We start from the raw sequence: 25,869 nt of genomic DNA on the forward strand, positions 1-25,869 counted from the left end.
GATTCAAATTTGTTTACTACGGGTTCTGTGGGCTTGGCTTGGTGGGCGTGGCAGGGGGAGGATACTGTAAAATCTCCAGTCAGAGGTGGAATCTGCTGTTTCTCCAAACTATTCAAAATTTCCGCTACCGGTTCTCCAGAACTGGTCAGAACCAGCAGAATACCACCTCTGGTTGTACGTAGAATACGAAACTAGCTTTCTGGGACTGTACAGAATCCATGGCCCACCTACATTGATAAACTTAGGTTTTTTGGTGAAGAAAAGAGCTACATTTCTTGCAAGTCCTTTTTTGCTATCTCATAGAACTTGCATCCAACATGTAGGAAATCTCAGGAAGGCAAAAAAGAAAATGAAAGAAGGTTTTCATTCACAAAAGAACTATGAAACTTTTATGCCTCCCATAAGGGACTTTTGAGGCAAAATTGTCATACATTTTTGCCTCAAAAGAACAGCATATTTTCAGCCCATTCTGAGAAAGGCAGGCAGGGTTGGGAATCCCTCATAGCCTTGGGGTGACAGGTTGTTTGGTTTGAAAGGAGAATTATAAAGTAGATCCTCTACTGGAAGCAAAGTTTGGGGAAAATATTCTTGGCACAATAAGGTGCTGGGTGTGCACACACAGACAAAAGGACACATACCTACTTAAACTCACATACCGTACACACAGAATTAGGAATAAAAGTTTCACATGGCAATTAAAGTTAAAGGTGGATTGAGGAGTGCAAATCTGCCACAAATGCCAATAAAAGATCCTTTTTTCTTGACTTTTCTCATGTGTAATGAAGGACTGAGGGCACTAGAAATCAAAAAGCTGATGACATGGCAGAAGACAGAACAGAAGGCGAGACCGAAATGAGATGGCCTCCCGCCTTCTCACTTTGGCCCCGTCCACCACTAACCACAACCCAGCCTTGACCAAAACACAGCTCTGCAATTACCCCCAAGGGCGTGCATCGAAAGCAGCCTAGAGATGAGATCGGTTTACCCAAAGCTATTTTGAGTGGCTATTTTGATGGCTTTGATTAATTACTTGAAGTCTAGCACCCACAACTTAGTCAGGGTCAACTAAGTCAGAGGGTCTCCCAACTTGGCAACTTCTTGAAGACTAGTGGACTTCAACTCCCAGAATTCTTCAGCCAGCCATGTTGAAGTCCCCGAGTCTTAAAGTTGCCAAATTTGGAGACCTCTGGACTACTTCTCTAAGGCAGGGTCACCAAACTTGGCAACTTTAAGACTTGTGGAGTCCACAAGTCTTAAAGTTACCAAGTTTGGAGACCGCTGCTTTAGGGCTACGAAACCACTTCTTGCATTAAATGCAAGAAGTTCTGGAGAACCAGTAGAGAAATTTTGAGTAGTTCAGAGAACCAGCAAATACCACTTCTAAGTGGCCCCGCCCCCATCTCTTCTCCACCTCCCGTGTCCCAGCTGATCGGCTGGATCTTCTTTTGTTGCCCTGCACAGGAGAACAGAGCTGGAAAGCAGGTTAGTGGGGTAAGGAGGGAATGGGGATTTTACAGTAACCTTCCCTTGCCACGCCCACCAAGCCATGTCACACCCACCAAGCCACGCCCACAAAAAAGTTTTTAAAAAAGTAAAAAAAGAAGTAAAAAAATCCCACCACTGACTAAATGGGACATCTGACAGTTGCAGAAACAGGAGGCAAATCTCTGCAATGAGATTTTTGGAAAGCAAGAGAAAGCCACCAGGTGGTCCCCTTACCTGTAATTCTCCCGATAGTGCCCCGGGCATAATTTCCAGTATAGCCAGCAATATGGGCCCCGAGACTGTAGCCAATCAGATGGACATTCTCGAGTTGGAAGTCCTTCTTGTTCTGCAACAATTAAGAGGAGAAATGAGTGTTTTCTTACATAACAAATGGACAAAAATCTCATGCTAGAACTTTCCTCCCAGAAGAAAAACCCACATCTTTAAAAATCAAGGGTACCTAAGTGTGGCTTTTCACTGCCTGCCTCCTGGCGACGACAGGGTCTGAACTCAGAGCCCTGGGCCTTCTCATGGTAAATAAATAAACACACGGCACCAGTGTTTACTCGGGATGAAAAGGCACTTTAATAATGGTGGGTACTCCTTTTATAGGCTACATGCATACGTCATAGCAGAGACAAAGAAGCTTTCTACATAATTATGCTAATGCAAACCTATGCCATAGCTGGTATCTTATGCTCCTACTTCTTAGCCCCGCCCAGTTACTCTTATCTCCATAACTTTCGTTTCTCCCATATTACTCTCGTTTCTCCATATAACTTTCATTTCTCCAGCCAGTATTTTTCCACACAGTCAGCACCTTATCACATGGCTACATTCTTGTCCATCCATCACTTTTACAAGGTTGAGCATTGCCACATTTAGCGTAACAGTACATTGCAACATCTCCTCTGTTTTTATTTTATTTGGAAAGTGATATTAACACTACCTAATGGTGATTCTTGCTTGCCCCCTCCTCTTCTGAGTCTGAGGCTTGCAAATGCATTAGGATGCATGTTTTATCCTTACCAACACTTTTGATGATTTCATCTTTGTCTGAGTCCAGGAGACTTTTGATGATTTCATCTTTGTCTGAGTCCGAGGAGAATGATAACAAAGGTTGCTTTTCTTGTGTATGGGATATGAGAGTATTTACCTGTTTCTGAGTTCGTGACAGGTTGGAATCCAACTGGCTTAATCTGCGTTTTAAGAAGGCCAAAACCTTGCCCAAAATACAAGGGCCAATGGTACAGAGCACAAGTAGGAGAATAAGAGGACCAGCAATGGCAGATACTAAGGTGGTTAACCATGGGGAGAAGTTGAACAGACCCTGATACCATGTGTGTTGAGCCTCTCGTTCTCTTTGCCTTTCTTTTAGTCTCGTATCTAACTCTTTCATAGAATCTAAAACCACTCCTGAACTATCTGCATAAAAACAACATTCTTCTTTCAGTGCTGCACATAACCCACCCTGCTTGAGGAACAACAAATCTAAACCTCTTCTATTCTGTAAGACAACTTCAGATAGGGAAGTGAGGGAGTTCTGCAAAGCAACTATAGATTGTTCAATGCGGCGTAAGTCTGCATCTATGGTGGCGCTTAAATAGCGAAAATGCTGATCAGAAGTAACAAGGCCAGCTATACCTGTGGCCGTCCCAGAAGCCCCCAACCCCAGCAGTACAGCTAGCGTCAAAGCAGTTACTACTTCTCTTTTTGCCCTAAGGTTATATTGTCTAGGTTCTAGTAAAGAAACAAAATCTTCTGAGTTATATACATCAATTTTGGGAAGCAATTGTACCTGAATACAAAATGATTTTTTTGTCAACAATACATAATCATTTCAGCAAAGTCAAAATGTAATTTGGGGAAATAGGAAGAAATCATGGTGTAATTAGTTGTAGAGTTGAGTATTTGTCCATAAGCGTCCTTGATCGTCCATGTGATGTTGTAGGGCCTATGGGCGTTAAAGCTGGTGGATGTTCCATCAGTCCAGCGAAGCGAACAGCCAAGCAGGAAGAAGAGAAGTGTTGTCATCTTCTTCGGATGATGGCTCTGCTGGTTTTAAACGGTGATATGGGCAGACACACCTTGCAGGAACCCAGAGAGTTCTGTCAGGAAGCTGGACTGCTGCGTAGCCTCGACCCCAGGTGATCAATTCGACAGGTCCTTTCCACGCAGGATCAGGTAACTGTGATGCGCTTGCTGATCCTCCAGTGCATAAGATGGGAGTCAGGGCAACACACTTCTTCCTGAAAGTCGTGTTGTGAGCTTTTCCACGTTGTGAGGATGCAGCCAGATGCAGCTTTGCTATGGGAGGATATCTTCTTTGCTGAAGATTCCTGGGGAGGGACCCGTAACACGAACGGCGTCCCTGATTAAGGGAGGATATCTTCTCTGCCGAAGATTCCTGGGGAGGGACCCGTAACACGAATGGCGTCCCTGATTAAGGGAGGATATCTTCTCTGCTGAAGATTCCTGGGGAGGGACCCGTAACACCAAATGGCATCCCTGGGCTGCAGCTGGCTCGTCCTGCTGGATCACGTCGGGGTCACCAGTTGTGGCTTTTCACTGCCTGCCTCCTGGCGACGACAGGGTCTGAACTCAGAGCCCTGGGCCTTCTCATGGTAAATAAATAAACACACGGCACCAGTGTTTACTCGGGATGAAAAGGCACTTTAATAATGGTGGGTACTCCTTTTATAGGCTACATGCATACGTCATAGCAGAGACAAAGAAGCTTTCTACATAATTATGCTAATGCAAACCTATGCCATAGCTGGTGTCTTATGTTCCTACTTCTTAGCCCCGCCCAGTTACTCTTATCTCCATAACTTTCGTTTCTCCCATATTACTCTCATTTCTCCATATTACTTTCGTTTCTCCAGCCAGTATTTTTCCACACAGTCAGCACCTTATCACATGGCTACATTCCATTGTCCATCCATCACTTTTACAAGGTTGAGCATTGCCACATTTAGCGTAACAGTACATTGCAACATCTCCTCTGTTTTTATTTTATTTGGAAAGTGATATTAACACTACCTAATGGTGATTCTTGCTCACCCCCTCCTCTTCTGAGTCTGAGGCTTGCAAATGCATTAGGATGCATGTTTTATCCTTACCAACACTTTTGATGATTTCATCTTTGTCTGAGTCCAGGAGACTTTTGATGATTTCATCTTTGTCTGAGTCCGAGGAGAATGATAACAAAGGTTGCTTTTCTTGTGTATGGGATATGAGAGTATTTACCTGTTTCTGAGTTCGTGACAGGTTGGAATCCAACTGGCTTAATCTGCGTTTTAAGAAGGCCAAAACCTTGCCCAAAATACAAGGGCCAATGGTACAGAGCACAAGTAGGAGAATAAGAGGACCAGCAATGGCAGATACTAAGGTGGTTAACCATGGGGAGAAGTTGAACAGACCCTGATACCATGTGTGTTGAGCCTCTCGTTCTCTTTGCCTTTCTTTTAGTCTCGTATCTAACTCTTTCATAGAATCTAAAACCACTCCTGAACTATCTGCATAAAAACAACATTCTTCTTTCAGTGCTGCACATAACCCACCCTGCTTGAGGAACAACAAATCTAAACCTCTTCTATTCTGTAAGACAACTTCAGATAGGGAAGTGAGGGAGTTCTGCAAAGCAACTATAGATTGTTCAATGCGGCGTAAGTCTGCATCTATGGTGGCGCTTAAATAGCGAAAATGCTGATCAGAAGTAACAAGGCCAGCTATACCTGTGGCCGTCCCAGAAGCCCCCCAACCCCAGCAGTACAGCTAGCGTCAAAGCAGTTACTACTTCTCTTTTTGCCCTAAGGTTATATTGTCTAGGTTCTAGTAAAGAAACAAAATCTTCTGAGTTATATACATCAATTTTGGGAAGCAATTGTACCTGAATACAAAATGATTTTTTTGTCAACAATACATAATCATTTCAGCAAAGTCAAAATGTAATTTGGGGAAATAGGAAGAAATCATGGTGTAATTAGTTGTAGAGTTGAGTATTTGTCCATAAGCGTCCTTGATCGTCCATGTGATGTTGTAGGGCCTATGGGCGTTAAAGCTGGTGGATGTTCCATCAGTCCAGCGAAGCGAACAGCCAAGCAGGAAGAAGAGAAGTGTTGTCATCTTCTTCGGATGATGGCTCTGCTGGTTTTAAACGGTGATATGGGCAGACACACCTTGCAGGAACCCAGAGAGTTCTGTCAGGAAGCTGGACTGCTGCGTAGCCTCGACCCCAGGTGATCAATTCGACAGGTCCTTTCCACGCAGGATCAGGTAACTGTGATGCGCTTGCTGATCCTCCAGTGCATAAGATGGGAGTCAGGGCAACACACTTCTTCCTGAAAGTCGTGTTGTGAGCTTTTCCACGTTGTGAGGATGCAGCCAGATGCAGCTTTGCTATGGGAGGATATCTTCTTTGCTGAAGATTCCTGGGAGGGACCCGTAACACAACGGCGTCCCTGATTAAGGGAGGATATCTTCTCTGCCGAAGATTCCTGGGGAGGGACCCGAATATAATGGCGTCCCTGATTAAGGGAGGATATCTTCTCTGCCGAAGATTCCTGGGGAGGGACCCGTAACACCAAACGGCATCCCTGGGCTGCAGCTGGCTCGTCCTGCTGGATCACGTCGGGGTCACCAGTTGTGGCTTTTCACTGCCTGCCTCCTGGCGACGACAGGGTCTGAACTCAGAGCCCTGGGCCTTCTCATGGTAAATAAATAAACACACGGCACCAGTGTTTACTCCGGATGAAAAGGCACTTTAATAATGGTGGGTACTCCTTTTATAGGCTACATGCATACGTCATAGCAGAGACAAAGAAGCTTTCTACATAATTATGCTAATGCAAACCTATGCCATAGCTGGTATCTTATGCTCCTACTTCTTAGCCCCGCCCAGTTACTCTTATCTCCATAACTTTCATTTCTCCCATATTACTCTCGTTTCTCCATATAACTTTCGTTTCTCCAGCCAGTATTTTTCCACACAGTCAGCACCTTATCACATGGCTACATTCCATTGTCCATCCATCACTTTTACAAGGTTGAGCATTGCCACGTTTAGCGTAACAGTACATTGCAACACCTAAGAAAAGTGCATTTTATAGGTAGTCCTTGGCTTATGACAACAACCGGGACAGCTGCTAAGTGCGTTTCGTCCCATTTTACGACCTTTCTTGCCACAGTTGTTAAGTGAATCTCTGCAGTTGTTAAGTTAGTAACATGGTTACTAATTAAATCTGTTGACTTTGCTTGTCAGAAGGTCACAAAAGGGGATCACATGCCCCAGGGACACTGTAACTGTCATAAATATGAGTCAGTTGCCAACTGTTCAGAGTATTGCAGTGTAAATTCAGCCCCAGAAAAGTAAACACAGATGGCTGAAGCTTCATTTAACTTCTTTATAAACATATAAAGTAAATTTTACAATACCAGTTGTAGATTTCTCCAACATAGAGCAAACTCAAACAGAAACAGACATGTTACAGGTTCAGAGCTTAACAGCAACTCAACTTCAGCAGATAAACAAGCAAGTTTTTTCTTTCACGAGACAGACTCAGAGCTCAACATAGCTTCAGAGCAGCAGAGCTTAATATAGAGCCATGCCTAGGCTATTTCTAGTTTCAGTTTCCAAACAGTCCTCATTGGCTGACTTAGATGCTATGCCTATTCATTGGCTGACTTTGTTACCATGCTCTATTCCAGTTCATAAATATACTTGGACACCAACCATCTGAATTTTGACCATGTAACCATGGGGAGGCTGCAAAGTTAAGTGTGACAAACGGTCATGTCACTTTTTTCAGTGCCATTGTCACTTCGAATGATCACCAAATGAACTGTGGTAGAATAGATTGAGAACTACCTGCAGTTATATGTCCAGTTAGACACCCACCACTCAAATGTGCATTCTTCCCCTGCAAATTATAAACCAATCCAGCTGTAAAGGGCCATAGCAAGGAACAGCTAAGAAATTAAATCCTAAATGTATAGTTCCGTTACAGGCCTCAATCTAAACATCCAAGCACATAAAACAGCTTGGAAGATCAGGCTTATCCAGTGGGAGGCAGATTAATTAAAGACAGAAGTTGACTAATCAACTGTGACAGAGAGAGAGAGAGAAAAGCCAATTTGGATTAAGGAACAGCTGTCGGCTACAAGGAATGAGGCCTGCCTACTGAGATCAGCTAAATAAATATGCGCATAAAATAGAGGCAAGGTTATTATGGCTTTTCAGTATTTGACTAAGATCCAGTGAGGAGGCTAGTATTTAAGATCTGTGAAAAGATGTTATTTCCTAGTCTCCTGTTTCCCCGAAGCTTCACATTTCCAAATGACAGCAGGGACCTAACTAGATTAAAGAAAAGATAATTTAAGGAATGATTAAGCAATTAGGGATTTAACCAAGCAGATCTGAGCAAGAGACCTGTCAGATTGGCAAACGTCAAAGGATGAAGGTGCATTTTGTACAGAGATTGTGTGTCCCTGAGATATCCGGTATTTAATCAGCCCCAATTGTTTCCTCTCCTCACCTTTTTGGCACCCAGCCAGCATTGTCACGCTGCTTCCAAGTAGTAAGTCTTGCGTGAACAGATGTGGCGCTTTCCAAGCATCAGTTTGATGCGAGGTTGGGCCGTCACTTTCGTGGGAGGTTTTCGCAGAGTGAAATGTTTGCTCGCTTGCAAAAATTTACCTCTAACCAGTCCAGCAGCTCTGCAAGTTGTTTTCCAACCACCCTTGTGTTGTTGACAGCAATGGTGTAGAGTTGTTGGGCGAGAGACAGCCAGTTCACCACCACCACGTTGGCTTCCTTCTCACGTTCCTGCAGAGCTGAGACCAGGGTGTTCATCCATCTTTCATACATGCCGCCCATCTGTGGGGAGAGGAAAAAAAATAAAATCAGGATACGGCTCCATTCCAGTCCTAGGGAGATTGTCACCTGGTCTTGAAGTCTCAGGAAAGACTTCAGAAAATGACCAGCTGTTTTCAAGGAATGTAAATCCTTCCATTCCCCACTATCCTATCAGAGCTGAAGAAGCTTCTTGGATGAGAAGCGAAATATCTTCAAAAGGAAAAAACAAAGAAAGTCCAGTTGCCTCCTGAAAAAGCACCTTTGGCACAACCATGACTTGGAGGGCTGAGAATCTCTACAGAGTTTTAGCTATACAATTTGGGATGGACACCCTTCGAATAGGAATGGATTTCCAGGGGGAAAAAATATGGCAGACTATAGGAACAATTAGCACCACTCAGGTGATCCTGAGGACACAGATAAACCTCCAAGTGCTTCAACGACCCTCCAAAAGGATGCAAATGACCAGCTGTCTGCAAGGAGTATAAATCCTTCCATTCCCCACCATCCAGTCAGAGCTGAAGAAGCTTCTTGGATGAGAAGCAAAATGTCTTCAAAAGAAAAAAACAAAGAAAGTCCAGTTGCCTCCTGAAAAAAAGCACTTTTGGGACAACACTCCCAAAGTTGGTTCAGGCTCTCAGAAAAGACATGTTTTTAATAGAAGGATGCAGCTATTAATACATTTGGGGAGTGTAATCTTGGGAGAAGATCTGGCTCTTAATCCACACCCGAAGATTTGGATGACCAAGAGGTACATCCCACTATCCTCAGTCCAAATTCGAAAGACCTTCACAAGTGACCAGTTTGGTTTTCTACCAAGGATAGTTTCTTCCCAAACAAAAGGCTGGAGAAGCAGAAGGGTGAGAGAAGTGGCTTACAACACTCTGAAAATCACATTATTTAAAAAAAACAAAACCTTTTCAAGCTATTAAAATCAGAGGTGGTATTCAGCAGGTTCTGACCAGTTCTGGAGAACCAGTAGTGGAAATTTTGAGTAGTTCAGAAAAATCTCCTCTGACTGGCCCCCCTGCCCCCATCTCTTCTCTGCCTCCTGAGTCCCAGCTGTTTGGCTGGGTCTTCTTTTGTTGCCCTGCATAGGAGAACAGAGCTGGAAAGCAGGTTAGTGGGGTGGGGAGGGAATGGGGATTTTGCAGTATCCTTCCCCTGCCACGCCCACCAAGCCACACCACGCCTACCAAGCCACACCACACCCACCAAACCACGCCCACAGAACCACTAGTAAAAATATTTGAATCCCACCACTGATTAAAATATATAGTTTTGCAAACTCTGGATCGTGATTCAAACGTTCTGATTCTAGAGTTGGCCTTTCTTAACTTAAACGAGCGTGATCACAGGAGTCCCAAAGATGCTTTTTTCAAAAGGCAACTGGGCTTTCTTTTTCCTTGAAGTCGTTTCGCTTCTCACCCAAGAAAGCTTCATCAGTTCTGATTGAAGGGTCCTCCACTGTTCAGTCAGAACTGAAAAAGCTTCTTAGGGGAGAAGCGAAACGTCTTCAAGGAAAAACAAAGTCCAGTTGGCCTTTGTAAAAGCACCTTTGGGACAATCATGATCTCTCCATAGACATAAGCACAGGAGGATCTAGTCTTAACCAAGACCACCACACGTTGATGGAGGATACCTAACCATCCTCTCCACACACACTAACACAAATGGTTGTTTTTAACTGTGTGTGGAGAGGACGGTTAGGTATCCTCCATCAACGTGTGGTGGTCTTGGTTAAGACTCAGATCCTCCTGTGCTTATGTCTATGGAGAGATCATGATTGTCCCAGAGGTGCTTTTCAAAGGTCAACTGGACTTTGTTTTTCTTGAAGACGTTTTCGCTCCCCTAAGAAGTTTTTTCAGTTCTGACTGAACGGGTGGGAAGACCCTTCAATCAGAACTGATGAAGCTTCTTGGGTGATATATATATATATTTGGTCATTTGGAGGTGGGAGAATTTTGAAAACCCAGAAAGTTCTACCATGCTTGCACTGGTCATTTAAATGCAGGCAAAACCATGCTGGATATTTGATGTATTATGCAGCTCAGCCCTTGAAAATCACTAACTGCCCATGTTTGATTGAACTGGCAGTTTGGCTGGGTCTGTAAACTGAGGTTTTCCTCTGTTTTGGGTAGGGTGGAAGGAATGATTATGACAACTTTTTCTTTCCAAATGTTAGGAAAATATCTGGGAATGATCTTATTACTCCCAGACCTCAAGCTGCATCTTACCAGGAAAAGTGGACAGGCACTGACTCAGCCACTGGTGGGATCCCAATCTCTCTCTATAAAAGCGAAATGCCATTCACGCATCATCACAAAATCTCCAGAACCGTAAAGCCTACAAACTTGAAATTTGGCACTTATGTTCCTCTTGGCTTTTAGGTGCTCGCTAAGATTGGATTTTTCGAAATGACCATCAGAGCATTAGTATTTCCTGTATTATTATTATTAACACGCTCTTATGCTAAGGAGTTCTACTCCCCCTCCCCATCTGAAAAGAAATCTGTTCCAAATGCAAAATACAAGCAGAGGAGCGGAGTTTCAGTTTCAGAGCACCAAGCAGCTTTAGTGCAGAACAGTTGAGCTAAGGTACACCCAGGCTCCTTGCTGTCTCCTTCTTGCTCACACAGCAAATACTCTTTCAGTTTCCAAACAGCCCTCAACTCTCACACACTGACAGGACACTAGCCAGATGAATACCGATGGATGCTGGTATGCAGAGGCAGAATTCCTCCCACCTCTTATTTTCCTCCCCAAAAGCTAACCCCGACCACATAGTTTCGTAGCAAAACACGGGTATCCAGCTAGTTATCAATAAAGGAGAAAAATTGTAGCTCAGGGTTAAAATGAAGGGTCCTTGGTGCTCTCTGAACTTGGTTGTTTTCTTACTTTATTGTAACTAGGCAGTGTACTGATGATGTTACCTAGTTTGGGTAATGAAATGTCTGCAAGAAAAACAACCTAGCTCAGTTGGATCCCCAATTATCTTCATAGGAACAAACAACTGAACATTTCCAGATGAATTGTGGGGCATCATATTAGTATTTTACAATCAGTCTTCCTCCTAGCAAGTTCCAAGTTTTTTGTGGCTCTGGTGCACCCATTACCAATTTGTTGTCTGATCCCTTCTTTCTACCTAGCCATGCCAGTGATTGAATTAGACTGAAATTCATCCGGGGGTAATCTTGCAAACAATAGACATATATTTCAGTGAGGTCTCACTCAGAGGTGGTATTTAGCAGGTTCTGACCAGTTCTGGAGAACCAGTAGTGGAAATTTTGAGTAGTTCGGAGAAACGGCAAATACCACCTCTGACTGGTCCCATCTATTCTCTGCCTCCTGAGTCCCAACTGATCGGCTGGCTCTTCTTTAGTTGCCCTGCACAGGAGAACGGAGCTGGAAAGCAGGTTAGCGGGGTGGGGAGGGAATGGGGATTTTGCAGTATCCTTCCCCTGCCACGCCCACCAAGCCACAACCACCAAGCCATGCCCACAGACCTGGTAGCAAAAAAAGTTTGAATCCCACCACTGGTCTCACTGTCTAAATACTAGAACTGACCAATGCAGAAGGCATGATCCATCAAGAAAGATGAGAGGTTCAAAGCCAGTGGTGAGATTCAAATTTTTTTTACTACCAGTTCTGTGGGTGTAGCAGGGCAAGGAGAGTGCAAAATCTCCAATCAGTGGTGGGATTTGCCAGTATCTCCGAACTACACAAAATTTCCACTACTGGTTCTCCGGAACTAGTGAGAACCTGCTGAATACCAATACAATAACTTAGTTCTATATATATGATCATGCTGCCAAAAAATAGTCACTATAACTAATCATAGGTTTAATTGGGGAGCTTGTCGTGTGTCATGGAGCTCAGAAAAGTCCTACTTACCGACCATCCATGAATAACAAAGAAGGTCTTTGCAGAGACGTTGAAGTTGCAATCATCTAGGAGATGGTCTTGGCCAACAGTGAGGTAGCAGTCAGGATGATCAGGGTCTGGGGTGGTACGAACAATGAACTTCACTTGTAGATCCTCAACTTTGGATGGTTCTTCTCTCAGCTTTAACACTTGAGCAATGCTAGCATCTGGAATAAAATATGTAGAATTGAAGATCATTCTTCCATAAGTGGTGTTGAACATATAAGCTGAACAAATACGGGTAGCCTTTGTTTGCAATAAATGAATTTCAGCCAGTTGCCGAGCATCTGAATTTCCATCACGGGGTTGCTGCAACGGTCATAAGTGTAAAAAACAGTCATATGTCACTTTTTTCAGTGTCATTGTAACTTTGAACAGACAAACTTTAAACAAACTATTGTAAGTCAAGGATTACCTGTACAAATCTGCCGTCTTAATGCAGCCATCTTACTTGGTACCCTTAAAATATGTTGGACTTCAGCCTTCAGAAGTGGAAGCTGAAATCCAACATCTCAGGACATCATCACCTTGAGAAAAGGTGGCTTCAATCTTCAATAGTTGTAAGTTGCTGTTATCACTTGACACCATATCCCTTGTGCTGTCAAGATTCCAGCAGATATTCTAATTAAATCATGAGCCTCGAGCCACGCTCTCAAAACTAAAAAAATATTTATTTGACGGTAACATTCTACGTCCGGCATTTACCTGGGCGTAGCCAACTCTGAGATACTGTCACCCTTGATTCCTGCTTTTTCCCCCAGCCCTCTGGGTGTATCATCCAACGAAAAACGTCCATAGCCCAGAGTCATCAATCATGCTCTCCAATTAGATTTTTTCGGGCAGAAGCTTCAGTCATCTAATCAGTGTTTGAAGAAAATATGAATGGAATGTACTTTCGAGTCCACACTGCCGCCTGCTCTTTGAAACTCCCCCCTTCTTTCTGTTGTCAACTATAAAACAGGTATACAAAATGTTTCTGAGTTGACATGTGGATTTGTTGAGAAAGCAGAAAAGTTTTCACATCTTTATCTTTCCACCTGCCGTCTACTTAGGTCTGATGACTGCATGAAGAATTTCTACAAGAACTTCCCCTTCTCCACAAGTTGATTCAATACGTATCTGGCAGTTTTTCAAACAATGAAATGCTCTTGTGTAAACTTACGTATGAGTCAACTGCAAAACCCATAGCTAGAATACAACTACCGAGGAATTGGTTTTGGCTAAATAAAAAATTCTGAGACAATGGAGACCTGCCTCAAAGACAAACAATATTGTATATCTCTTTATCGTGCTAAGCTATTTCATACCTCTAAAGCTTCTGGGTGTTAGCTTTCCACTGAAAACCAATCTATATAGCCTGGGGCCAGGTTATTTGAACTGCTAGAAAGATTTTCCACATCTTCTTGGCTGCGGCTGAACTCTCAATCAATCAATCGGAATAGAGCTGGAAGGGACCTTGGAGATCTTCTAGTCCAACCCACACCTCAAGCAGAAGACCTTATACTATTTCAGATAGGTGGCTGTCCAATCTCTTCTTAAAATCCCTCCAGCACCCACAACTTCTGGAGGCAAGCTGTTCCACTGACTAATTCCAGGTTGCTTCTCTCCTTGATTAGTTTCCATCCATTGTTTGTTGTCCTGCCTTCTGGTGTTTTGGAAAATAAATTGACTCCCTCTTCTTTGTGACAGCGACTCAAATACTGGAACAATGCCATCATGTCATCCCTAGTCCTTCTTTTCTCTAGATTGGCCATACCGAATTCCTGCAACTATTCTTCATATGCTTTTGTATCCGGGCCTTTAACCATCTTAGTTGCTCTTTGCGCTTTTTCTAAAGTCTCAACGTCTTTTTGCGTTGACCAAAACTGGATGCAGTTATTCTGCATTTAGGTGTGGTCCTACTGAAGCTTTATAAAGCAGGATTAATACTTCACGTGATTTTGATTCTACGTCTCGAGCTCCGTTTTCCTTGGCAGAGGGTTGCAGGAGGCTGTCCCAGCCGAAAACGGAGATTGGGAGCCCATTTTTGCTGGCAGAGCATCCATGATGATTCCCCCCACCCCAAGGTCAAACACGACCCTGATGCAGCCCTCAATGACATCGAGTTTGATACCCCTGACCTAGGCAGACTGGCTTCAGACCAATGCCAGTTCTCCTCGTTTCAAGCAAAAGGGGTCAACCTATTTTCCAAAGCGCCTGAAGGCCAGACAAGGAACAACGGATGGAAACTGAACAAGGAGAGATTCAACCTGGAAATATTTCCTGACAGTGAGAACAATCAACCAATGGAACAGAAGTTGCCCTTGGAGGTTGTGGGAGCTTCATCAGTGGAGACTTTCAAAGAGAGACTGGACTGCCATCTGTCAGAAATGGTGTAGGCCAGTGGCTCCCAACCTTTTTTGAACCAGGGACCGGTTTCACGATTATTTATTCTTCCACAGACTGGTACCTGAGTAACACGAGACTCCACCGCCATCAGGACGGCTCTTCGTTCAAAGCCGCCCCCCCCCCCTTCGATGAAACTAAGGCGCGAGCACTCAAACGCCGCTTTCCAACTGAAAACCTGGAAACACTTTCCAAACGAAAACCCGGAAGCACCATCAAAACAAGATGGCGACGCCCAAGTTTTGCAGCCCAGTAAAAAATAATCCACGGACTAGTATCGGTCTGGGGACCAGTGGTTGGGGACCCCTGGTGTAGGGTCTCCTGCTTAGGCCAGGGGGGGTTGGACTAGATGACCTACAAGATCCCTTCCAACTTGGATTATCTGTTAAAAGTGAAACATTGTCTTTTGGGGACTTTCAGCTTGAGAAGCATCACTGTTGCCCCGGAAGAGGAGCAGAGGTGAAACAGGCCTCCACTTGCAGCTGTGTGTGGTAGTCACCTTACAAAAACTTCAGCTTAATTTGCAAAATAACCGAAGCTGAAATAGCAGTAGGCAACTGCAATTAAGAGTTGATATTATTATTATTATTACACTATCTATAGTGGCAGCTGGGTTTTCTGTTGCTCTCCTATCCCTTGTAGTCATAAAACCTGTTGAGCAGCCTAGACTCAACCCACGTCAGAAGAAACAAGTTTTCCTGAAGGTAATTCCTTCAAACGTTCCCTCAAACATCCCAAGTGTACAGGTAATCCTTGACCAGAATGGAGTCCAACATTTCTGTTGTGAAGTGAGACATTGGTTAAGCGAGTTTTCCCCCATTTTACAACCTTTCTTGCCACAGTTGTTAAGTGAATCACAGCAGCTGATAAACGAATAGCCCAATTATCAAAGGTTATAGAATTGTTGGTTGGCCAAGTGTGATTGACACAGAAGGCGTTTTGTCTTTGGTGTATATGCTCTCAATGTACATAAAGAAAATATATTTGTCAAGAATCACAAGATACCACACTTAGTGATAGTCATAGGATACTAATAAGCAATCAAATCATACTAGGAAACAATAAAAACAACATAAGTCATAAAGATACAAGCAACATGGATATAGCCATAAGTGGGAAGAGATAGGTACTAGTAAGGATGAGAAGAATAGTAATACAGTCTTAGTAGTTAATTTGACTGTGTTGTGGGAATTAGTTATTTAGCAGAGTGATCTACCTCAGCATCTACTTCTGTCCTGCTACTGCAGCACCATTGAGAATGTCCTGACATATGGCATGCTTGCATGGTATGGGAGCAGTTATGGAATGGACAAAAAAACTCTATAGAGAATTATTAAAACTGCCCAGAATATCACCGGGCTCCAGCTACAAGCCCTGGATGACATCTTCATATCTCGCTGTTTGAGGAAGTTGCACACCAGGTGATCATCCTTTTCACTTTGGAACTCCGAGTTTGGAGACCACTGGAGTGAAGGAAAAGAGGGGTGTAAAAATATTTACAGACCCCTCACATCCTGGACATAAACGGTTTCAACTCCTACCCTCAAAACGACACTACAGAGCACTGCACACCAGAAAAACTAGACACAAGAACATTTTTTCCCCCGAATGCCATCACTCTGTTAAACAAATAATTCCCTCAACACTGTTCAACTATTTACACAGTGTACACTACTATTACTGTTAATCTTCTCATCACTCCTTATCACCCATCCCCTCCCACTTGTGATTGTAGGACTTTAACTTTGTCACTTGTATCCTTACGATTTATATTGACTGCTTCCTAGTATGGTTTGATTGCTTAGGACAGTATCATTAAGTGTTGCACCTTATGATTCTTGACTCTTGACGAATGTATCTTTCCTTTTATGTACACTGAGAGCATTCGCACCAAGACAAATTCTTTATGTGTCCAATCACACTTGGCCAATAAAGAACTCCTATTCTATTCTATTCTATTCTATTCTATGAATGAATTGGGGGGTGGAGATAAACACCAGGAGAACTTATTGATCAGACCATTTGAATTCAAGATGAGTTTGTACCACATGACAAATTTTTAAAAAAATGAAGCATCACCCACATTTTCTGCTATTGTTGACAGTGCAATTTAATGCCTCTTCCAAAGCAGCATAAAGTACAATTTTGCCACATCTCGAGCCTTTCTAGCTTTCTAGCTAGTTGGGTTGATAACGCCTTCAACTATTTGAAATCAACTATCTGAAATCAACTATCTGAAATCGCGAATCTATTACTATAAATCAAGAGCGGACTCAGCAAACGTCACCAAAACACCTGACTAAAACGAGACCACCGATAGAGTTACCCTATATTTAGAAGCGATCCTATCATTCTGCTTCACGTCACATCGTACGATTTGCTTGCTGGTGTCTTAGTGCAATTACTGAAGTCTCCACTCTATAGTGGTTGCTGCTTCCATAAAGCGTGGTTAGACCGGGACTTAGTGACACGTGTACAGCCAGTGCATTCAACGACTCTTTTAACTCCCAACATGGGATGCAGAATCGCAGCCTTTGCAGTCCCGTTTCGGGCCAAAGGAAAAAAACAAACAAAACAAAAAAAAAAAAACGCTACAAAACCCACGAGGCTTTTTGCAGAGGAGCCCGGTACAGTGTATAAATTGCACCTCGAGGGCAGGTGGTTGCAAACTCTTAAAACCCAAATCTTGCACAAAAAAAGCTTTCCTCGCCAAAGTTGCAGCTAAGTTCCACTTCCACTTTTTCCCAAAGAGAAGAGAAGAGATTCATCCGGGAGTGGATCCGAGCAAAGAAAATCTCTCGAGCGTTTTATGCAAAAGACTCCAACCCCGCCGTTCTCCGGGGCGATTCGTTCGCCCGATTATCAAACCCGGGTTGGCTCTCGGGTTCTCACGTGCATCGCGCGCCCCTCTTCTCCCCACCCCGCGCTCCGATTAACAGTCACCGATCTCTCGACACACACAACCGTCCCCTCCTTAATCCCTCTCCATCTTTCCCCTCACCCGATCCCCAAAAGATCCCTTGTCGGGAGGGGGAGGAAATAGTAGCTCCAAGTTGTGATCAAGCCTGGCTGGAGACTGGAGACCCCCCTCAATTCCCTCCCTCGACCCCCTAAAGGATCCCTTGTCGTGGGGGGAATAGTAGCTCCGAGTTGTGATCAAGCCTGGCTGGAGACTGGCGACCCCTCCCCAATTCCCTCCCTCGAGTCCCTAAAGGATCCCTTGTCAGGGGGTGGGAGGAAATAGTAGCTCCAAGTTGTGATCAAGCCTGGCTGGAGACTGGCGACCCCCTCAATTCCCTCCCTCGATCCCCTAAAGGATCCCTTGTCGTGGGGGGATAGTAGCTCCGAGTTGTGATCAAGCCTGGCTGGAGACTGGCGACCCCTCCCCAATTCCCTCCCTCGAGTCCCTAAAGGATCCCTTGTCAGGGGGGTGGGAGGAAATAGCTCCAAGTTGTGATCAAGCCTGGCTGGAGACTGGCGACGCCCCCCCAATTCCCTCCCTCGACCCCTAAAGGATCCCTTGTCGGGGGGGGGGATAGTAGCTCCGAATTGTGATCAAGCCTGGCTGGAGACTGGCGACCCCCCCAATTCCCTCCCTCGACCCCCTAAAGGATCCCTTGTCGTGGGGGGATAGTAGCTCCGAATTGTGATCAAGCCTGGCTGGAGACTGGCGACCCCTCCCACAATTCCCTCCCTCGACCCCCTAAAGGATCCCTTGTCGTGGGGGTGGGAGGAAATAGTAGCTCCAAGTTGTGATCAAGCCTGGCTGGAGACTGGCGACGCCCCCCCCCCAATTCCCTCCCTCGACCCCCTAAAGGATCCCTTGTCGTGGTGGTGGGGGGGGAGAAGCTTCAAGTCACGATCAAGGGGAGATTCATCCCCAGAAGCCTCGATCCGCCGTGCCTTCCTCCCGCTTCCGCGCCCACCGGGTGCCTGGCTGGAGACCCGCGAAGGGAGAGACACCCCTCAACAGGCTGGGGGTCCGACCTAACCCTAACCGGGAAGCCTTCCCAATTAACCGTGGTTGACCGTGTCCTCCTCCCTCCTCCCCCCCTGCCACTCCACCTCCAGCCTGGCCGGACGGGGGCATCGGAGGACACACGCGGATCTTCCCCTCGCTGCGTGCGCTCCCTATCCCCGGGCAAGGGCTTCCAAGGCGCCTGATGATCTCCCGCTGCAGGTCATAGATCATTGAATAACAGAGTTTGGAAAAGACCTTGGAGGTCATCTAGTCCAACCCCCTAGGAGATAGGAGAGCCTATTCCGAATATCTGCCTCTACCTGGGGATCGACCTCACAGCCTCCTGATTGGGAGGCGAGAGCTAGATCTCTAGGGTACCTTCGCTGCGCTCCGAGGAGGCGGCTCCCAGGCGGTGTCCGAGAGCAGCACCGGTCCCGAGGCTCAGCAGGAGCGGCAGGAGGGATAGGCAAGCGCGCATCGCTCTTTCTCCGCGCTCCGGCACCGCGAGGGCTTGGTTCGGCTGGCGGGGCTGGGCTGGGCTGGGCTGGGCTGGGCTAGGCTGGACGGCGGGAGTCCCGGAGCAACGTGGGCAGCGCGAGGCAAAGAGCGGAGCAAAGAGCCGCAGAAGCAGCAGCAGCAGCAGCAGCAGCAGCAGCCCGGGCGGACGCTCCTCTTTGGTGGGGCTGCAAAAGGAGGAGGAGGAGCGGGGGGGTCCTTTCTAAATAGGCGAGTGGGCGCGTCACCTGACCCATGGCCAGAGGGGGACGGGACTCCGGAGGCTTCGGCTCCCGGGCGCTGATTGGTCACGCCTCCCTGACGTCGAGCGAAAGCCGGGCAAAAGCCTCAATGAAGCGGCGACACACCCACCTGCGAATGGGGGGGGTGGGGTAAACCGGGCTGGGCGCCAAGAGACGGTGGGTGCGGGGGGAGATCAGCCCCTTCCACCGGGCGAAGCAACGCGGGTCTGTCGAGGAACCGGTGGCTCTGGGACTCTCCGTCTCTCTCTCTCTTTCTCACACACACACACACTCACCCTCTCTCACACACACACTCACTTTCTCTCTCTCTCACACACACACTCACTCTCACACAAACACACACTAACTCTCACAAACACACACACACACTCACTCTCACACAAACACACTCTCTCTCTCACACACACACTCACACTCTCTCACACACGCACACTCACTTTCTCTCTCTCACACACACACACTCTCACACAAACACACTCTCTCTCACACACACACACATTCACACTCTCACACACACACTCACTTTCTCTCTCTCACACACACACTCACTCTCACACAAACACACACTAACTCTCACAAACACACACACACTCACTCTCACACACACACTCTTACTCTCACACACACACACTCTCTCACACACACACACTCTCACACACACACGCTCTCTCACACACACACACACACACTCACACACGCGCTCTCTCTCTCATGCACACACACACTCACTCTCTCTCTCTCAGAAGAAGAAGCAGTGTTTCTGTGTTGGATGCTTGCAGAGATGCCCCCCTCCCCGCGACTGGTTGGGGATCTAGTGGGAAATGAGAAAAGGTGGACTTTCACCTGAAGCTTAGAGATCTTCAGGTGAAGGTCCACCTTATCCACCTAGAAATCTTGGTGGAAGTGAGGGGGGGGGTCTCATCCCTGGGCAGAAGGAGGCAGTAAAGTCAGGCTCCATATTTTCAGAGTGGGATTGTCATTTGGTACAACATCCTTGTGCTGTAGACCAAGACCTCTGGCCTTCAACTTCTCAAAAGCCAAGGAGGGAACTTCACCCTTGTCCAGGTCCAGGCACAGACAACCTGTGGGTTCTCAATCATCCGGGTCATGGTTGTCCCAAAGATCCTTTTTTGTTTTTTGTTTTTTTTCAAGAGGCAACTGGACTGCAGAGTTGATGAAGCTTCTTGGATGAGAAGCGAAACCTCTTCAAAGAAAAAAACCAGAAAGCCCAGTTGCCTCTTGGGAAAAAAAAGCACCTTTGGGACAACCTGTAGATCTGGTCAGGACGAAAAGCCCAAGGGGGTCTTTCCCCCTTCCCCTTTCTCTTCTCCTTCTCTGCTCCTGCATGTAGGGGTTCCACACCCAACTTGGCTGAACGAAATGGAGCCGAGGTTGCGCCCTGGACTCCCGATCCGGAGAAGAGAGATGCCAGGCTGGGATTTGAGTTTGGTTTTGCAGATGGCCCAAACTCTTTTAGAACAGTTGACCTCTTCTAAAATGATCCTGGAGGGGCAGGGCGTTTGCTGTTGCCAGATGTGGCTCAGGGGCTAAGATGCTGAGCTTGTCGATCAGAAAGGTTGGCAGTTCAGCAGTTCGAATCCCTAGTGACGCGTAATGGAGTGAGCTCCCGTTATTGGTCCCAGCTTCTGCCAACCTAGCAGTTCGAAAGCATGTAAAAAAATGCAAGTAGAAAAATAGGGACCCCTTTGGGGTGAAGGGAACAGCGTTCCGTGCGCCTTTGGCCTTTAGTCATGCGGGCCACATGACCACAGAGACATCTTTGGACAGCGCTGGCTCTTCAGCTTTGTAACGGAGATAGCAGCGCCCCCTAGAGCTGGAAATGACTAGCACGTATGTGCGATAGGAACCTTTCAAGTTACAATCCTTTGTTTCGTGCCCATTCAGAGTTACAATGGCAGTGAAATAAGTGACTTACGACCATTTATTTCACATTTATGACAGTTGCGGCGGTCCCCCGTGGTCACGTGATCAAGATTCGGCAACTTGGCAACTGACTCATATTTATGACGGTTGCAGTGACTCCTGTGATCATCTTTTTGTGACCGGACAAGCAAAGAGCAATGGGGGAGCCGGATTCATTTAACAACCGTGTCACTAAGTTAACGACGGCAGTGATTCCCTGAACAACGGTGGCAAAAAAAAAGTGATAAAATGGGGCCAAAACTCAATTAACAAATGTCTCGCTTAGCAACAGAAATTTTGGGCTCAATTGTGGTCGTAAGTCAAGGAATAACTGTACTACTTTTTTTACTGATAGTATGGGGGCAGCTCTTGCCTTCTTCTGGGGCGTTTCTTTGAACTTTCCATCTTAGCCCGAGATGCCTTGGTTATCTCTGTCCAAGTACAAGCTGCCCCGCTTAGCCAAGGTCATTCAGCCGCAACTGAAGCTAAAAGAGACTGGGTTATCACCCTCCAGCCCTGAAGATAATGTCGGTGCCGTCCAACTAGATTAGCCTTGAGCAAGGTCCTCCTAGTTTTTCTTAAAAGTTGAAGGAAAGAGAGAAATAAAAGATTGGGGCAGAGGGGAGAGAGAAAGAAAAAAGGGGCGGGAGAAGGAGAGGCTAGAAGGAAAAAGCAAGGGAGCAGAGGAGAGAGAAGGAAGGAAAGAAAAAGAAGGGAGGGAGGAGAGAGGGAGAGAGAAAGAAAGAGAAAAAGAAAGACAATCAGACACACGGACAGACAAAAGGCAGGGAAAGAGAGGGAATGAGGGAGGGAAAGAAGAAGGAGATGGCACACATGGGAAGGAAGGAAGGAAGGAAGGAAAGAGAGAAAGAAAGGAAAGAAAGAAAGGAAAGAAAGAAAGAAAGAAAGAAAGAAAGAAAGAAAGAAAGAAAGAAAGAAAGAAAGAAAGTGAAAGAAAAAAAGAAGAAAATTAGAGAGACAAAAGGCAGGGAAAGAGAGGGAATGAGTGAGGGAAAGAAGAAGACAGCACAAATGGGTGAGAAGGAGAAGAGAGAGAGAGAGAAACAGAAAGAAAGAAAAAGAAAAGAAAGAAAGAAAAAAGAAAATTAGACAGACAGACAGGAGGCAGGGAAGGAGAGGGAAAGAGGGAGGGAAAGAAGAAGGAGAGGGCACAAAAGGGAAGGAAGGAGAAAGAGAAAGAGAAAGAGACAGAAAGCAGGGAAAGAGGGAGGGAAAGAAGAAGGAGAGGGCACAAAAGGGAAGAAAGGAGAAAGAGAAAGAGAAAGAGACAGAAAGCAGGGAAAGAGGGAGGGAAAGAAGAAGGAGAGGGCACAAAAGGGAAGGAAGGAGAAAGAGAAAGAGAAAGAGAAAGAGACAGAAAGCAGGGAAAGAGGGAGGGAAAGAAGAAGGAGAGGGCACAAAAGGGAAGGAAGGAGAAAGAGAAAGAGAAAGAGACAGAAAGCAGGGAAAGTGGGAGGGAAAGAAGAAGGAGAGGGCACAAAAGGGAAGAAAGGAGAAAGAGAAAGAGAGAAAGAAAGAGACAGAAAGCAGGAAAGAGGGAGGAAGAAGAAGAAGAGGGAGAGGGCACAAAAGGGAAGGAAGGAGAAAGAGAAAGAGAAAGAGACAGAAAGCAGGGAAAGAGGGAGGGAAAGAAGAAGGAGAGGGCACAAAAGGGAAGAAAGGAGAAAGAGAAAGAGACAGAAAGCAGGGAAAGAGGGAGGGAAAGAAGAAGATGGCAGAAATAGGGAGTGAGGGAGGGAGAAAGGAAGGAAAAAAGAGGGAAGGGAAATCCAAACAACATTTTGCTCAAGATCACCTCAACTCGAATAGTGCTCCCAACAGTGGCTTTTCATCCATCCATCACAATACTGGAGACCTGGTTTCTGACACAGGTGGTTTCCATTGATGTGCATTTTTTTTCCAGCAAGGGGACAACATGCTTTCAACAGGGCCTTTCAATGCTATTTGTGTGACATGGTTACTTCCAGTCTTCTTCATTTGCAAGCCAATTAAATTCTACTTAGTAAGTGTGGGAAGAAGAACCTTGTCTTACCATTTGCTGAAGTCCTATCAGGTTTCTGACACTGAGCTGTAGGGCTGCAAAAATGCTTTTTTTTAAAAAAAAATTGAGCAACCTCAATTTCTTCCAGGTAAAACATATGAAGAATCTTTTCACAAAAAAAATACTGTACTTCAGTGAACACTGAAGATGGAGATCAGAAGGAGGTGCTTAGAGGAAAAGTTGATTAAATTTGGGGGACAGTGGCCTGAAAGGGAAATTGGAAGAGGAACCCTTATGATGCATTTTTGCTGATGTCTTTCTTAGGCAAGAAAAGCCAAAAGGACACATGCAGACTGGGTGAAACCAGGCTCAATAGCAGTAACTGTGAAAGGGATCTTGGGGTCTTCAGTGGACAACCAGCTAAACATGAGCCAGCAGTGTGTAGCAGCAGCCAAAAAAGCTAAGGCAATCCTAAGTTGTATTAACAGAGGGATATAATCAAGATCAAGGGAGGTACTAAATACCCCTCTATAAAGCCTTAGTAAGGCCACACCTAGAGTACTGCATCCAGTTTTGGTCACCACACTATAAGAAAGAGGTTGAGACTCTAGAAAGAGTGCAGAGAAGAGCAACCAGGATGATTAGGGGACTGGAGGTTAAAACATATTAACAATTGCTGGAACTGGGCCTGGCTAGTCTAGTGAAGAGAAGGACCAGGGGAGACAGGATAGCATCTTCCAATATTTGAGGGGCTGCTACAGAGAGGAGGAGGGGGTCAAGCTACTTTCTAAAGTGCCTGTAGGCCAGACAAGGAATAATGGATGGAAACCGAACAAGGAGAGATTTAACCTGGAAATAAGGAGAAACTTTCTGACAGGGAGAACAATCAACCAATGGAACAGAAGTTGCCTTCGGAAGTTGTGGGAGCGTCATCAGTTGAGCCCTTCAAGAAGAGATTGGACCGCCATTTGTCAGAAATGGTGTAGGGTCTCCTGCTTGGGCGGGCAGTTGGACTAGATGACCTACAAGGTCCCTTCCAACTCTGATTATCTATTATCTGAATGCTGCTTCTAAGAGTGATTACTTTCAGATATCACTTTTATGGGCTATTGCCTGTGAAAATGCGTCTCTGAATACAGATAGTCCTCAACATATGACCACAATTGAGCCCAACATTTCCATTGCTAAGCAAGACATTTTAAAGTGAGTTTTTGCAACCTTTGGCTCACAGTTGTTAAGCAAATCACGGCAGTCGTTAAGTGAAGCATACGGTTGTTAAGCAAATCCATTATCCCCCCCATTGACGTTTTTTTGTCAGAAGGCAGCTGGGAAGGTCATTACCAGGGGCATTTGTGAAGATGGCTCAGTCACTAAATGACATAGTCGTTGACTGAGACATCATGTCATCATGTTCGACTTCCTCTAAAAATCATTAAATCGCCCACAATCTTTAAACCCCTCATGTGACCATGACTGGCGACTTCCTGACGGCTTCTCCATTGATCTGCTCATCCGAAGCCGGCGGTGAAGATTGCAAATGGTGATCCCATGACTGATGAATGTTGCGACCCTGATAAACGCGTGCCCAGCACCAAAATCACACTCATGTGAGTGTGTGGGGACACAGCAACAGTCACGGGTTCTAGGAGTGATTGCAAAACTGACAGAATAACAGAGTTGGAAGGGACTAGTCCAGTGGTCGCCAACCAGTGGCCCAGGGACCACTGGTGGCCCGCAAGAAAATGTCGGTGCTCCCCAGAGAAATGTCACCCCCAAAGCATCCTTCCCAGCAATTAATGTGGAGTATGAAGGGTGTGTGTTGATGTTTATTTTCATGGTCATGATATGCACTGGAGATGGTGTTTGATTTCGTTGTACGAGGTGCAACGACAATAAAGTAAACTAACTAATCCAGGCTGCGCGGAAACACAAGGGCTACGCCGCCCACATGGCCCGCGGGAACACAAGTCTTGCGTTGCTTGCACTGCGAACGAGGTAGTGAGGGGAGGAGGGAAAGGGCGGAGGGGGGAACTTGCCCCAAGCACCCCACGCGCCTGGCCTGGCCACTGGCTGCTTCTTTCCACTTCTTTCTTCTTCTGCTTTTGGCTGCACGCAAGGAAAGCAGCAAAAGTCTTTCTTTCTCTCCCCCAAACTCTGCCAGAAATGAGTCTTTCGGAACTTGCAAGGCATCCTGCTCGTGACAAGTCTCACAAAGACTCATTTCTGGCGGAGTTTGAGGGAGAGAAAGATTTCTGCTGCTTCTGCTGCTTTCCTTGCATGAAGCCAAAAGTCTCTCTCTCTCTCCCCCTGAGAACGGAGCAGAAGATGGTATCCTGCAATCCTAAGTAAAGAATGATCGATCGGTAGGAAAACAGGGCGGGGAATTTTCCTGCAGATTTTGGGGGGATTTTCCCAGGGTCTCTGGTCCGCGGGATTTAAAATTATGAATTTGGTGGTCCCTGAAGACAAAAAGGTTAGTGACCCCTGTTCTAGTCGAACCCCCTCCTCAAGCAGGAGACCCTATACCAGGCATGGGATTCAAACTTTTTAACAACCGGTTCTGTAGGCGTGGCTTA

The 25,869-nt window shown here is 45.7% G+C and overlaps 1 protein-coding gene across 1 annotated transcript in view; it reads right to left on the reverse strand.

The window, feature by feature from the left end:
• LIPG (lipase G, endothelial type) overlaps nt 1-19,376 on the reverse strand; it is a 32,327-nt gene extending 12,951 nt beyond the window's left edge. Inside the window, exons 1-4 of the mRNA XM_026714922.2 lie at nt 18,989-19,376; nt 12,235-12,431; nt 8,183-8,362; nt 1,720-1,831 (exon numbers count right to left, since the gene is read on the reverse strand). Of these exons, the coding sequence (XP_026570707.1) occupies nt 1,720-1,831; nt 8,183-8,362; nt 12,235-12,431; nt 18,989-19,088 (589 nt within the window). The 5' untranslated portion in view covers nt 19,089-19,376. The remainder of the gene's footprint in view (nt 1-1,719; nt 1,832-8,182; nt 8,363-12,234; nt 12,432-18,988) is intronic.
• Between the last annotated feature and the right edge of the window lie 6,493 nt (nt 19,377-25,869).

Source organism: Pseudonaja textilis, chromosome 2 (genome assembly GCF_049901715.1).
Source record: "Pseudonaja textilis isolate UNSWEBS1 chromosome 2, rPseTex1.2, whole genome shotgun sequence".
Classification (NCBI taxonomy): Eukaryota; Metazoa; Chordata; class Lepidosauria; order Squamata; family Elapidae; genus Pseudonaja; species Pseudonaja textilis.